The sequence below is a fragment of the Epinephelus moara genome, chromosome 9 (genome assembly GCF_006386435.1).
Source record: "Epinephelus moara isolate mb chromosome 9, YSFRI_EMoa_1.0, whole genome shotgun sequence".
Taxonomy (NCBI): Eukaryota; Metazoa; Chordata; class Actinopteri; order Perciformes; family Serranidae; genus Epinephelus; species Epinephelus moara.
In genome coordinates this window covers 31,882,387-31,899,036 of record NC_065514.1, presented here as the reverse complement: position 1 = coordinate 31,899,036, position 16,650 = coordinate 31,882,387, and the positions used below count along the sequence as shown (strand labels likewise).

Genomic DNA, 16,650 nt, shown 5'->3' with positions numbered 1-16,650 from the left:
TTCCTGTTTTTGTTATTTTGAAACTGTGAAGGATTGAAATTAAAAAAGTAATTTTTGCACAAAATTTTGACCAGGGGTGCCCAAACTTTTGCAAGCCACTGTGTCCATTTAAAAAAACCCATCTATACCTACACATATATATTATCTATATCAATACAGACCTCAAAAATCCAGTATCATTCAGGCCATGATCATATTGAACTTGGGCACTCAATTTTGAATCACACATTAGAGACATCACCAAACTGTCTTACTTTTAATCTCTTTAGAAACATTGCCAAGGTTGGACAGTTTCTCTCTCAGGCTGACACAGAAAAACTTATGCATGCCTTTTTACCTCTAGGCTTGACTACTGTAATGCTCTCTTGTTTGGTCTACCTCAAAAAAAGGTGTCAGCGGCCTACAACTTGTTCGGAATACAGCAGCTAGAATACTGACGAAGACCAGACAGAGAGCACATATAACTCCTGTTTAAAGTCACTGCATTGGCTGCCTATCAGTTGTGGAATTGATTTTAAGATTCTCTTATTAGTTTTGAAATCACTGAATGGTCTGGCACCAGCCTATCTCTTGGACATGCTTCTTAGATATGTACCTAGCAGGTCCCTCAGATCCTCTACTGCTGGCCTGCTGGTCATCCCATGGATTTCAATAAAAATCCATTAGGAATCAACGTTTAGCCACAGTGGCCCAAGTCTATGGAACAGTCTACCTGAGCATCTGAGGGACTCAACCTCAGTGGACATTTTTAAATTAAACCTTAAGGCGTATCTTTTTCACTTGGCTTTTACTTAATAGTGCTTCATCATTTGTTGCCTCTGTTTTTAAGTCTCCTCTTTAGTATTTTCTACTGTTTCTCCCCCCTTATCTTTACATGTATGTGTTCTTTTAAATGTTATTTATTTTATAAATGTTATCCTTTATTGTTTTAATCTCTAGTTATTTACATGTTGTACATCATTTTATCTATGCTGTTTTAATCATGCTCTGTGGAACATTTTGGGCTGCATGTTTGTATGAAAGAGGCTTTGTAAATAAAGTTTGATTTGATTTTAAGGGTTTACTTTGAGTCAACCCTAATTGCGTACCTAATGTGTAACAATCCACAGCTGAAAACCCCCAAATAAATGCACAATTTCCTCTCGTTTGAGTGACGTTTGCTAGAAACGACAGGGCTGAGGCTTCAAAAAATAAATAACTATAGATTTGTCAGCCTTTTTTAAAGATTCATGGCATCAGTAAGAAGAGTATGAGGGTGGGGAAGTCAAAAAGTTTAAAGAGACGGACTAACACTTTGGTTTCTGGAGATTTGCTGAAAATAAAAAAAATTAGAATATGGCCAGCTTTATCTTTTAATCAGAATATTATCATCAGAAGCTGATTTGCAAAAAAGACTGCGGACATTTGGGCAAACAGGAAAGATAATTCTTTTATTTGAGACCCAGCAGAGCAGCTCAGAATGACCTACCAATATCGACAGATCTATCAGGTCTACTATCTTTGTAAATATAGTTAAAAGTATAGTAGCTTATTGTGTCAAGTATTATTGAAATGTGGTTAAAAGCAGAGTAGCTCATTCTGTCAGGTATGAAATGAAATGAAATGAAATCAGAATGTGGTATTATCTCTATAAATATGGTGAAAAGTATGGCCATGTCATTTGGAATGTATTTTTTCGCCTCCTAAACACACTGCAAATGCACACATCATGTTGGTAGGTCATCCTGTGAGGTTGCTCTGCACGTCAAAACACCAACAGTCTTGAAACACTAACAGAAAAGAAAGGGATTAGTTCTTCCTCTATCACCAATTTGATTCAGGAGAAAAAAAATGCAAGCTTGTATTTAGTGGTAATTATTACAACAATCTTCATTGTGCTTTAGGCTTATAACAGGACACTGATACAAATATACCTCACCTTGCTCCTTGCTGAAGTCTTGCTCTGTCACACTACTGGGCATTAATAGCTCACCCACAGCCGGCTGGATGGACACACTGAACTGGTCCTCCTTGGTGCTGCGGGAGGAAAACAACAGGAAAGCATTAGTGAATCATTTACAGGATATCTAACATAAAGAGTGAAGTAGGATAACTGTGAGGTCGGACTTGTTGCAAGACAATGTTTCCCCCCAATTCAAATTCATTTTAACCTGAGTGAATGAAGGATGACTCGCTACAGTGTGCGTCTTTTGTGCACTTGCTTTGCTTGTGTATTAAATGTTTCTCTTCTGATTGCCTTGCAAACCACGCTCTGTGAATGGCATTTTGGGCCAGATTGATTCCCCCATCCTGAACAGATTTTCTGATAAGGTTATTGATCAGCTGAGCAGCGGTGCCGATGGCATTCAGCAGGTTGATTTGAGCTGGGGCTGATTACTGGAGGAATAATTGTTATCCCAGTGAACCCAGATCAATTGTGGCTGATGTCTCACCTGGGAGTGCTGGCACAGAGCAGGGAAGGAAAAGGAGAATTACCAAAGAACAAATGAGAGAGGAAAAAGGTAAGAGAGGATGCAAATGAACATAAAAGAAAGAGACACACGAGGGAGATGTGATGTTGAATCTGGAGAGCAGTAGCAGAAAAGGGTAGTGAAAGAGATGTAGGTCTGAGAGGGAAAAAAAGCCCGACTTGATATGAGTGGATGTCAGGTTGTCTTACCACAACTGGAAGTTGGCTGCTTGTGTCGAGTCGCTGAAGTCAATACCCATGGAAACCGTCACTGAGGCCTCTGGCTCCAGCCGCTCTGAGAGTGGAAAAAAGAGGGGAGGAAAGACGAGAGGAGAAAAAGGAAGAGTGAGTGACAAGGGCACAGTGTGCAACGTGGGGAAGGATGGAGCAAAGGGATAGGAGGTGGGGGGGGGCAGCAGCAGAGTGGAACAGACAGGCATCCACACCACTTGTGTTTTCTACTTCACAAAGCAAGGCCACCGTGTGTGAGAAATCTATCCTTCAATCTCATCCCCCCCCACACCTCTAGCCTCGGGGAGAGAGAAAAAAAAAACACATGAAGGACTAGCATATTTCCAAAACAACAGGCTTGTCAAAGAGAGCATCAGCATCAAGAGGGACGAGGTGAGGGAGACAGACAGAGCGGACGAAAGACAGAGTTAAGTAAAGGCAAAAAAAAAAAAAAAATGCTGAAGAGAGAGTCTGGACAGCTGAATGAGAAAGGAGGATGGGGAGGAGGGGGGTTAAGGATGAGAAGAGCACAGACAGACAGAAACATCCTCCGCGCTTCCCCAGTCGGCCTGTGTTTCTCTCTCCGTGGAGCAGCGCTATTTTACTGTATAACTCTTTCTACAGACAGAGAAGAGAAGAGACTCCTGAGGAAACCCTCTGAAAACAGAGCCATCATGGACTCACTTCCAATCCAACCTTTACGGTCTCTCTAACATGCATTCTCTGGTTTTACCTTCTTTATTTTACACTCCCTGTATCCTCCCTCTTCTGTGTTAGTATAAACCATAACATAAACTATTTAGAATATCTGAAGTAAAGACTTCTATTGAAACTGCAAAATTACATGTATCCTTCCTAGGTTTTTAACACATTTCAACTAGTGAATAAGTGGTAATATGTGTAAGAACAACTTGTCTGCAAAGGAAATATGCAACTGAGATTATTAAAGTCAGCAAGTTAATGAACTAAAAACCTACCTTATCACTTTCTGACACATGCAGTCAACACAAAATCTATTATCATCTTCTGCACTACTGTCACTCATAAAGGTTTTTCCAAAACTGCTAATTTAAAGGGATTATTCAACATTTTGGGTGTGTGCATTGGGTGTGTGTACATTAATGTGGATATAATGACGAAGTGGTTAAAGGGAAATAATAGAACAGCTAGAACAGTTTGGTAAGTTCAGAAAATTAGATCGTTTTACAGCCTTTAGAACTAGGAAAATGCTTAACAATAGTACGAAATCTAAGAGGATATCTAGTCTCATATCATGACAACAATGAAATATCAATATATCGCCCAGTCCAGCTTGTCAAATTCTGGCCCCCATTCAAACAGCTGACTTGAGCTATTTGCAGCTGCTGGACGGAGCCATGATGACTTTGGAGACCAATAACAAGGAAAACAAACTTGCACATTTAGTTAACAAAAACAGCAGTCAACATCACTTGATGTGTTTTTTTTATTTTATTTTGTGGAAGCGTTTTTCCATCAAAGATGAAACAACACAGATATGATATAGTGGGTGTTATAGTGGGACTTGCGGTGCCCACCCCATTAACTTCTATAGAAGTAGCATCAAAGTCTGGCACCAATGAAAAATTTGAATGCTTTCTCAACAATGCAATGGCCCTCCCTTCTTTCACAGTTTCCTTGAGTTGAAGTAGGAAGTCTGTGTGTAAACTGTGACGGATGTTTACAACAGTTTTATCTTTTTTACCATCTCTCCACAAAGATGCTTTGCTAACCTGGGGGTTTGTTTAAAACCTGTATTATCATCTAACATGTTTTTATCTCTGTTGGACTTCTTGAAATGTGGACCTGTTCCCAGATCTCCACAATTACTTAAATGAGTATGATGTTTAGGAATGATAGCCAACACAAAATAAAAAATAAAACTCATGCCATAATAGACCACACAATGCTACTTAGTGTTCTTTTTTTATATTTGTAAATGAATTATTAAAGGCAGAGGACATGCCAGTAACTTGCTGCTACTAATTAGTTCAGAAGAAAGATGTTAATTGACTTAGGAACATGTTGCTGGACACAAACAGAGAGCAAATCACAAGTACTATTTCATTTTACACTGTTCAATTACAGGTTTAACAACCGTTCACATGGCGATGAGCAGCAATGGAAGAGTAATGTACCCTGTAGAGGCAAAGTGCAATATTTCTTACTAAATACAAACCCTGTTATGTATTGCCCTTAATGAACACACACAAATCAGCATTACATAAAGCTTTGTCTGTATTCATCCTCTGCAACTTATCCAAACCGACTCCAGCCACCAGATCGCAGTAGCTGGGCTCAATCGATCCAAATTACCCACTGTTTGGCTGCTTGCGTTCCTTCAATGCCCAATCAATCCCCTGCAATTGACAGTTTTAACGTGCTCCACAGCACACCACTTGCGTGTGTGTTTGTGTGTGCATGAAAAAGAAAATCTTGCAGGAGCCCTGCTCTCAGTCATATATTATATACCGAGTGCAGCAATCATACAACAGTGTGACAAGAAATATGGAGATGGTGCATGTTTGTTCGCCCTGATCGATACTAATGAACAGGGATTAGCTGAAGTAATATTGGCTGTTTTCAGGTGAGGATGGGGACAGGCTATTTGCTAAGCTGATAGCAAAGAGGCTTAAAATGGTCATTTAATATCTATCTGAGAAAACAATCATAGTAAAGGTAGAGCTGCAGAATTTCCAGAAAGCCATCATGGATGAAAAGGAAAGCCAACCAATACTGCATAGAAATTGTAATAAATGCAGTTGTTTAGATTACAGAAGGGGAAAAAAACAACTGTGACACCCAAAATCAGGCTTGAGTTTGACCCTCACATTTGTGTGGACTGGCAGCAAGTTTTACAATTACAGAAAGTATCATAAATACAATACAAAGAGAAATAAGATTGCATAGAAGCTTTAAGGCCATATAAGACACATTTTAAATAAATGTAACAAATAATCAAATAATAACTAATTAAGTTAGTGACACAGGGATTGAATAAATAAATAAAAAATATAAACTCAAACATTGGACATCACACTTTAGATAAAGCGCATGGTAAATTCAAATTTCTATTTAGTCTGAGATTAAAGGGACATTGTGTAACATTTTCAGTTGTTTATTGGCAAAAATCGATGTCTGCATTTATAAATACGTCATCATTGGTGTATTATTACCTCCACCAATAATCTGACTTATTCTCGTAAAAGGAGAATTTCAGATTTGTTTGTACATTGTGCGGGTAGTCTTCTGGGGGGTTCCATAACGTTACGCCATCTTGAGAATACATCCGCCAGCAAGGGACATACTTATATACCGCTAACAGCGGCTAACAGCGGCTAACAGCGTTATGCTGTATGCTTCTCAGTCACGCAGCGCTGGCCTGGCTCTCAACAAAAACGCAGAAGGCGGGGCTGTATGTCCCTTGCTGGCGGATGTGTTAGCGGCGCAGTGATGCGAGGAGAGGGATGAGGTGTGTGAGGTTGAGCCACTTGTCAGTTGTCAAAAGACAAGATTTTTCGATTTACACCTTCCCCAACAGTCCTACGTTGTTAACACAGCCAGCATGGTGAGGAAAGCGGTTTGTCAACTCGCGTTGTGTGTCTGTGTAGGAGCCTGAATGAATACTCCATGAAGTATCGGATGACATGGTTTCATCAATACATGGTTTCATCAATGTTATCATAGCTTTTTGGTACACAGCGGCTACCGTTGTTGCAATACACGTTTAAAACAGTGAGGCACATTAGATGGGAGAAATTCCTACAAGTAGTGCTGGGTCAACAACAGAGAGTTTGATTTATGGTTTACAATTAGGAAACTACATCCCCAAAATGATGGCTATGTTCTATAGTTTTGATAATGTCAACAAATACCATTTAAAGGCCCAAACCCAGTATGTGTTTACAGCCTTTCTCTCAGTACTTTCTGACTTCCCAATCCTGTCTGTGATTCTCAAACTCTAAGTCCGGTGGTTCCTATGGAAAGATGTAAATCTTTAAACACAGGTCATAAATATATACTTCATTCTTAAAAATAATTTCCAAAACAGCTGAGCACTGTAGTTTTTAGCAAATGTTTCTCAAACAAGAGTAAATTGTGCATTACTTGGGGACTATTTTCAGTGGTGGATTAATCCACATTTGGGTCTACTGCATGTTTGGGGCAACAGGATGGTGTATGTGGGATTGAGTCAAAATGAACTATGATGTGTATTAAATGGTAATGAAGGAACATGTCACCCAGTGCAAAAGTATGGCTCACACAGTGGCATGCAAAAGTTTGGGCACCCCTGGTCAAAATTTCATTTAATTACATTAAGAACTGAGGAAACAGCTACCTGAAAACACTTTGCTATCTTCTTATAGTCTTCTCCTGCTTTGTGGGCATCAGTTATTTTAGTTTTCAGAGTGCTGGGCAGCTGTTTAGAGGAGCCCATGGCTGCTGATTGACGGGACAAGGTTTCAGGAGTCAGAATATTTATAAAGCTTTGAAATTTGCATCACCTGGCCTTTCCTAACAATGACTGTGAACAAGTCATAGCCCTAACAAGCTAATTAAGGTCTGAGACCCTGGTGAAAGTTGTCTTGAGAGCTCAAATGTCTTGGGGTGCCCAAACTTTTGCATTGTGCTCCTTTAATGTTTTTCCACTCTAAAATTGTAGAAAACAAAAATGACAGACCAATCTTGCTTAAAATGTTGAAAAGCGTGTTCATGCCTTTTGAAGATCAGTTCATCTTCTACTCACTTAACTATTCACAATAAATGAAATTTTGACCAGGGGTGCTCAAACCTTTCACTATAGATGTGTTTTTAATTGTCTGCTTTTATAATATAGTGTGATAACGTGTTTCCCCTATACGGATGTAGCAGCAGTGCTCCACAGCTGCTAAAAATCCCTGCATACGCCATTAACTTGCGATCTCTACTTTAAGCAGCCACAGTCAAAGATGAGCAAGGATACTAAAAGGTAAGGGTGCTCCGCTCTGTCGGCTACCGATCATTATCGGTCTAGTCATTCTAAATAGTTTGAAGGCTGTTCAGAAGAGCCGAACAGATGACACAAAGCATGCAAGACAATTTTTCTATGCACCCCTAATATAGCTTCACTGGTCTGGCAGTTGTGACAAACTGTAACTCAAATACATTCATGGTTTACTGCTAACTTGATGTCCAGCTCACCTGCTTGTTCCAAATACAGACACAGCGCCTCCCTCTCCTCGCTTGGTGCACACAGACACACACAAACATAAACCATGCTGACCGCTTATATAGGGGCTACAATACACACCACTGTTTTCACTCACTCACTGCTGTTTTTTACGTTTTGCTTGGTTTTGTCCTGTATTTTTACGTTAAGAGTCATCAATTGTTTTTTTTTAAAACAATGTAAGAGTGTTAATATCGACTGAAACACTAGCATAGATGACAGGCTTTCATTTAATGTACATATTGCTACTCTAGTTAGGAAGCTTAAAGTGAAAATTGGCTTCAATTTTAGAAATGAATCTTGTTTTACTTTCAGTGCTAAGAAAAACCTTGTGGAAGCTACTTTTCTGTCTGTGACTGATTACAGTGACATATTGTATGTGCATGCATCCTCCTCCATTTTATGCAGCCTTGATTCAGTATACCATGCATCTCTACATTTTATTACAAATGCAAAGTCCCTTCCTCATCACTGCATTCTTTATGATTTGGTGAGTTGGACGTCATTGGCCACTCACAGACAACAGCACTAGTATATTTTTTATCTATAAAGCAATACCGAGCAAACTTCCAGCCTACCTCTGCATCCCTCTGTGTGTCAGCTCTGGTAGTTACCAGCTACGCTCCTCTAAGTGGCTGCTTTTTAATGTACCCCGAGTTTTAACATACCTAGGGAAAACTGCATTTTCCTACTTTGCACAATGGGCATTAACAATCTTCAAAAGGATCTAAAGTTAGAAACACTTATATCCATTGATGAATTTAAGGGCATCATAAAGAATGTGGTGATAGAGACATGCCTGTTTTTCTTGATAGCCAACTATGTTTGAATAGTTGTTGTTTTATTGTGGATTTCCGTATTACATGTTGTATTTGTTGCATTCTAATGAGTTTTGATTGGCTTCTACCTTGGCCAGATCTCTCTTGTGAAAGAGATTTTCAGCCTAAATGCGACTTCCTGGTTAAATAAAAGTAAAATAAAATCGTGCTACAATGTTGGTTTGTCACATTGGTGATTGTCACTTACGGTTATCTAAGACACTGAGGTGATGATCAAATGATTCATAATTGAAAACACTATGTGGTGTGGCACAGAGAAGAAATAATCATCTGGGTCTGATATATACACCCAATGCTTGTAAGTAGATCAATTAATTTCTGGTTTTTCATCTTTTCATGGGATTTGTTGACAATAAGACAAATGTAAAATATCACCAGCCTTAAATTTTAATAATACAATTGCTGGCAATGTTACAAATCAATAAACAATATTGGATTTACCTGGTGTTCCTGGAGTGTTTTTTATATGTGTGGTACTCATACTCACCAATGGTATTAAAGCAGTGGATGTTCAGGCTTGCTGGACTTCGGTCTCCTATATGAATCTCCTCCAGGCTGTGGTCTGAGCTGTTGGTCAGTGTGACCTGTACAGCCACCATACTGGGCTGGTACAAACAGGGCTGCCTGGGAAAATAATACTTGGCTGACAGACCTTTTCCAGTCATATGGTGAAGCAGCTCATAGGTCTTCACGGGGCCAAAAGATGGAGTGGTGACCTAGAGGGACACATGAAAGAGGAGGGATAAACCTCAACAACCTCTGATTCTAGGTGTGATTTTGTACATTGCAAAACAAGACTGACAAATACACCAAACTTCTCGATTATCAGAGAAATACACTGCAGTATGGACTGGATCAATCTATGAACTGAGCACTGCAGGAAACAACAGCCTGAGAGCAGAAACAGAGAAGGAAGATGAGAAAAACAGTACAAGCAGAACACTGCTCAGAAGCCTAAAGCTTTCTACATCACATCCAGGGATGCCTTGTGCATTACAGTACAAATGCATCCACCCAAGAGGACAGATTAATACAAGAATCTCCGCTCTTTTCATCACCTATATTCATGCAATTCAGCATGTCCAATCAGCAGGCAGAATGCAGCACTTCTGAGTGGAGTGGGACCGAGGGTTGGACGATAACTCCCCACCAACCCTCCCTTCATTAACTCTGTGGGGTAAAGAGGAGCCCATTTAAGAAATGTCCTCAATCAGTCCAGTTAGATGGAAATGGGCTGGATGCTCGGTCAAACCAGGCTGAATAAAAACAACCTCTAATGAATAGAAACACAAGTGCCTGCATGGCCCACACCCACCACTCGCAGGCCTTTTTAAAGGGGCTTTTACCTTTTCAGAGGCAGGAAATTGTATTAGCTTTGAGAGATATAGAAAAGAAAGGATGTGGATGTGGTGCTGTATTTCTTTCTCCTTACAATTAACATCCAATTACTTGGAGGAATATTGTTGACACTTTCTGGTTCTCACTTCACGGCAGCAACTGTCAGCTGTCATCAGAAAGAAAGGTGGGTCGGCCCACACAACGCAACACAACGCACTAAATGTATTCCACTGTCATACATGAGAACATTCACATTACATCCATAAACTTCAGACACACCCTAACAATTCAAAGTAATGAAAAGCATCACAGAAATATGACAATTTTGAGTAGTTTCTTCAGGTCCATCTGCCTTGACTGATGGCACTAATTAGTTCAAAATATCAGGATGGACAAAGCCTTTTCACACCCTCTGAAACACTTAGCACCTAAATGTATACCTACGCTGACACAGAGGCAACAATGGTGCAAATATAGTGAGAAATGTACGCAGCAACCTCCCGACGACTTGTCATGCGATGTGTGTGAGGATGAAGAATCAGTCTGACATACGACAAGAGCAGTGGAGATGAGTTTAATGTGTTCACTTTAAAGGGTGAGAAAAAACACTCACTGCCATTGTATTGTATGATGAAAACAACACCAAGTTTGGTAGTTAAATTGTTTAAAAGATTAGATATACCACTTATACTTAGAAATTTACCCAAAAATAAGTAATACAATATGAAGCCATAAGGCCTCTACAACGATGTAAAAAAAATGTATAAAAATTTGTATTTGTGAGAGCTTTAAAATCAGGCAGAGACCAATTCACATAGGTTCATAAAAGCTTTCTTTCCCAGCTCAGTCCGTGCACTAGGAACAGACGACAAAACTAAATCTTGAGATCTCAGACTAAAGCAACAGTCAGATCTCTGTTCAATCGAAGTACAAATGTATGAAGGGTCAAAGATGGCCAACCAGCGCTGGAATTAAGTGTACAGTGATGAGTAAGGGCTTTACAATCTGTAACAAATCTTAGTGCACTACTGTAGGCAGTATCTAACAAGTGCAAGCAATCTGCAGATGCATTCATGTACAACAGATCACCTAAATACAGAACCGGTAAAACCATTTTTTCTGGCCCCAAAGGAGAAACGAGACTTGTTTTTTAAATAAAACTAACTTCAGCCTCAGCTTTTGAAGAAGATTATCAATCTGTGGTTTAAAAGAATTGTCAAGCCAAATACCGAGATATTTGTAACAAGCGACAACCTCAAACTTCTTTCCCTGAGCGGTAACAACATCTGGAGTGTTCATAGGCTTTTCCCTAGCATTCCAGAAATGCATTACCTTCATTTTATCAACATTTAAAACCAACTTTAGTTGTGAAAGCTGAATCTGAATAACATTAAGGACAGCCTGCAATTTGGCCCCAGCCCCCGTGTCAGCTGAACCGGCACAATATATCACTGTGTCACTGGCACAAAAATGAAAATTGACACGATCCACGTTTTGACCAAGACTATCAATATAAACTGAATATAACAGTGGACCTAACACAGAAGCCTGGGGTACACCATCAGAAGTGTTGAGCCAGTTAGAGGTGAGTCCATCAAACTGAACACACTGAGACCTTTCCGAGAGGTAATTCACAAACAAGCCCACTGCCTGATCAGATATACCAATACTAGTCAACCTCTGCACTATAGAGAATGTGAAGGTGCGCCACATTAGTGTTTGCTTAAAATTACAGTGCCAATTTGTTATAAGAAATTACCTTCATGTATACTATGCAGCATTTTCCGGATAAATATGTTCAGACTATCGCAGAAGTAATCCCTCTAAATCATCACTTATGACCTTACTCACTTAAGAATAGTGTGTAGCTGTGTATTTTTTCTGCAAACTCTACCCTATGTCTCTATTTTCTAATTGTCTGTGTTGGGGAAATTTATGGGCATGTTCCCCCACAGCACTCAGGTGAGGTCAGAGCTTTATAAAAAGATAGTGACCAGGTGCCAGACTGCAAGCAACAGGCATCCAAGAGACTCAGTGTCTAAATACGCAAATTCAGCAAGGTGAAATGCCAAATGAGAGAATCAGGGGTTAGCTTTTACTTTTACTGGTAAAGATGTTTAGAAACATTATCCAACAATCCATATCCCATAGTATACCTTTAAAATATTCCAAAAAAATTATGAAGAAATATACACTCAGTTGCCAGTTTTTTAGGTACACACAGCTAAAACTAACACAGCCTAATACATGAGTCCTGCAATGAATACTCTCTTCATGAAGGTTATAATGTTCAGTTTTTGTTGAAACAGCATTGATTCAACTTCTTGACACCATCTGAATGGCATCAAGGAGACTTGATTTCCCTGAGCTACATTTCTCCTGGAGAACACTGATTTCTCTGCCTTGTATACAGGTCACTGGATTTCTTGTAGACTTTTTACAAATATACATTTGCATGATGAAAGACTGCAGACAGGGACACTTAACAGCAGAGTGGCTGAATGATAGGAGAGATCATTACATGGAGCGATGCATCGTTGTATGAATACAATTCCATCTAAAGTCCGACTAAAACTAGGAGTCTATGTAATTCAGTTCACCCTGTAACATTTGATATATTTGTTCATCTAACACTTTGTGTTGTTTATGTTGTTAGGAGAAGCTGCATTTTGTTTATATATCCATCTGTATATCCTCAGGACCACCAGTGTCCTCTCTCACTACTACAGATTAAATAAGATAGACATGGTTCCAAAATAAAGTTGGTAAATAGGAAGGGAGAAGTCTGAATACTGATCTGCTGCATGTGTAAGCATTATAGAAACTAGGTTTCTACATAACATGTAAATGGATTCCTTGATTACCTGCATAACCTGGACTCTCTGTGTAATATGATTATGCAAAACATACCCATTGATATCAATGGGATAGACAAAAAAAATAAACTTCTGCAGCCTCTAAAGTCAATGTATTATTTTTCCTTGGTTAACGTAATAAACTGGCAACTTTTGTCATCTGTTTTTAAAGATGCAAGTCTTTGGTAGGGACAAATAGGCTTGCGTATCATACTGGAACCAGTATAAAACATTTAAAAACAATAGCTAATCCAAGTCACATTAGATGCAGAATAAACTGTCCGATAACAACACCATTTCTCAGTCCCCTTGACAGAGAAGCAGTGTCTCCTGTGCCCAGACCGCCTACACGCCTGTGAAGGAGGTCAAACAAACATTTGTTGCTGTGCTGTAACGCCGCTGCGCCCTCACAAGCGCCCGTCACGCCACCGCCAGCCTGCAAATTTATTGGGCCACTTTTAGATGTGTCAGAGCAGTCGGTGTCGATAAAGCTGGCCATAATGTTTGCCACCCCATCACAACAGAGATTTACCTCCCTGACAGACGCATCCTGCTTCAAGGTCCTGTCTGTCGCCCTCGCCACCAAGCAGGCGGCAGCGACAGGAGACAGGACGGGGCTTCAAACTGCTTATTATCACCAATTTGACACAGTGGACAGTTAAAGCCTGACACAAGTGCCCACACAAGCCCCTTCACTCTCCCATCCATTGTTGTCCTGTTACGCAGCACAAGCCCATAACACCTCAAGTGTAAATAAGAAGAAGAAGAGGGATGTAACCTTGACTTCTCTGTCAGTCTCCTGTTCTTTCTTTGGCTCGCATTCTCCACCCTGGACAGGAAGGAGGGAGGTGACAATGAGGGAGGAAGTTGATTGAGAGGCTCTATTATGCATCAACTTAAAGGAAGCTCCCATGATGGATGACACAGACACCAGTCACCTTCAGAGCCCGGACGCCACGCTCCCAGCATCCTCTCTGGCAAATGACCTGAAAATCCCGCTGACATATTCAAAAAGGGCTAACCGGAGCCGGGTAGCCTTGTGCCGTGTGCACAAGAGGGCCAATTTAAAAGAAAGTGGTGTGGGGGGTACAGAGACGTATGGGCATATATTGAAAATCCATTTCTGTTTTTCAGACACCGTCTGCCTCCAACACCAGGGACAGGATTTCATTATGCTCTACAAGAGTTGTGAGGATTAAGGTAAGGGACATGTGTTTGACTTTAGGGCCTAATTGTTCCCCTCAGTCAGGAGATGACAATTAATTGAGGGGCGTCACAAAGACCTTGACTGCAAATTGGATTAAATAAATGTTACTACAGCCATCTAAAACTACTTTAATGTAACAAGAAGTCTCTCCAGCGCATATAGACAGAGGTTACTTCATTTATGCCAATTTGTCAGTAAATTAGGTATTTTAAAATGATTAATTTTGAAGTTTTCCATTAAAGAACATTAGCAATAATAGAGGATTGTTATTCAGAAACACTATTGTCCTTCATCTACTTTGCAAGTATCGTTAACAAACTGCCAACAGTTTCTTTATGTTAGCATAACACTTAAGTAGGGCTGCAACTTATGATAATTTTCATTATCAATTGATCTGCTGATTGTTTTCTAAACCAATCAATTAATCGCTTGGGTTTTGGTTATTTTATAGACCAAAGATATTCAACTTACTGTCATAAAAAAAACAAACATAATATATTCACATTTCAGAAGCTGGAACCAGTGATTTTTAGCATTTTTGCTTAACAAAATGACTTCACAATCAAATTTCCAAAGATGTGTATCTTTCTAAGATTTAAATTAGCAGTATTTTAATGGACTTTATTTTTTTAAACATATAAATCACAAGAGACCTGTTACTCTCAAAGATCATTATCAGTGTACAGTATTTAACTTCACTTGTAAATGATGAAGGTACGTTATACTTACAATAACACTGGCTACAGAACATGAAAGAAACCAGTATTTATTCTAATATTTCCATTTTCTGTACTGCATACTTCATCTTGACAACATCTCCAATAAAAATATACCAATATAGTACATACGATGCATTCCATTGTTGAGTCCCAAAAGTCTTATTTTCTTAAAGCCAGAAAAAATAATCTTGAATCTTGAGTAGCAATCTCTATTTTGTCTCACATATACTGGGTTAAACTTTAAATGCATTTTTAAAATATATTATTTATTTATCTACTTTTAGTCTTTCTTGAGTCAAGGATGTCAATACTCCCTCAATCTTTGGAAGAAACAAGCTGCATAATACCACATTAAACTGATCATGTAGGCGTGGACATGGTGGATATTTCTATTTATAAATTTCAAAATAAATGGTTAAGACCCTAATTCACCTGCTTACAGTAATTAAATAGCTAATTGCTAATTGGTAAGTGGAAGCAGCAGACAATGAAAACATGTATGATAATCAAAATTTTTAGGGATCAGCATCATGACCTCTGTCACCTCGGAAAATGACAAACATGAGTGACAAAAAGAAGAAAACAGAAAAAATTAAATGCCTATGCATAAAACACACACACACACGCGCATGCACACGCACGCACACACACACACACACAGACACACACACACACAAATCTGTCCTCACATAGTCCCAAAAACCAACTTATAAGAAAAGAAATGCAGCAACAGCTGCATTAAAACACAAACATTTCCCAAACTCTCCACTTGCTGCGTAGGCCACTGCACTGACTAGCTCTTTCTGTGTGGGCATTTATTCCTATTTAAGAGGCAATCTCTGCAGTTTGAGTGGCAGCAGGAGGTTTGGAGGGCAGGGGCTGCTATATTCGTGGTGCTCAGGGTCCTTCTGCTGATTCATAATTAGACGTGAACCCAGAGCGCCCACTACGGGGAGGTCAGAGGGGTGAGGAGGGAGAGGGGGGAGGAGGAGGGGGGAGCTGGCGCCCGCCTGATGGACACCAAATGAACAAATTATGATGGCCCCCTCTGGGCGTGATGGGGTCAAACGCCGTGCGCCCCGCCGCTGACAGTTCAATTTCCCCCCAACGCAGCACCATTCGCCGACTGCTAATTATGAATGAAAAGTTATCAGCCTCAGCCACCCCGCCGCACACACGGACAGCGGTCGGAAGAGGTTTGGGGAGGGTGGCGGGGTGGGGGGCGGATTTAAGAGGCATTTGTGAGAGATCCTAATGTCAAAATGTTATTAGAGAGAGCGGTAGCATGCAGAAACTGGGGAGAGGAGGAGGAGACAGAAGAGGAGGTGGGTCAAAGACAGTGACCAGGGTTAATCTAAATGCCTTTGATAACCATGCAGTAATTCTCTAAAAGGGCCCGAGCGCTCAGCTGAGACAGACTTGCTGCCTCTGTGGGCAGATTGCTGAGAAATAGAAATGACACTGGGGCCAGTGTGTGTGTGTGTGTGTGTGTGTGTGTGTGTGAAAGAGAGAGAGAGAGAGAGAGAGAGGGAGAGAGGGAGAGAGCGCGCTGATATGTAAGCGTGTGCATGCATAGGGAGGGGGGAGTGTGAATAAAGGTGAGGTTATTTACCCTTGTCTATGAATCCCGATGCCCATCATGTATTTATGCATAGAATTGACTCTAAATCAGATGTTGATGCGCAAAAAGTTCCCTGTTCTAATCTGCATTTCTATTCTCTATTACTCCATGGCCTTCACCTGAGGAGGAGAGAGCGACTAACAAGACTGCATAAACGCTGGCCT

The 16,650-nt window shown here is 40.1% G+C and overlaps 1 protein-coding gene across 2 annotated transcripts in view; it reads right to left on the bottom strand.

Moving 5' to 3' along the window:
- Positions 1 to 16,650, bottom strand: part of ap3b1a (adaptor related protein complex 3 subunit beta 1a) — a 78,504-nt gene that overhangs the window by 12,949 nt on the left and 48,905 nt on the right. For both annotated transcript variants that reach the window (XM_050052351.1, XM_050052350.1), the window contains exons 23-25: positions 9,234 to 9,462; positions 2,660 to 2,744; positions 1,919 to 2,016 (exon numbers count right to left, since the gene is read on the bottom strand). In XM_050052351.1, the coding sequence (XP_049908308.1) occupies positions 1,919 to 2,016; positions 2,660 to 2,744; positions 9,234 to 9,462 (412 nt within the window). The remainder of the gene's footprint in view (positions 1 to 1,918; positions 2,017 to 2,659; positions 2,745 to 9,233; positions 9,463 to 16,650) is intronic.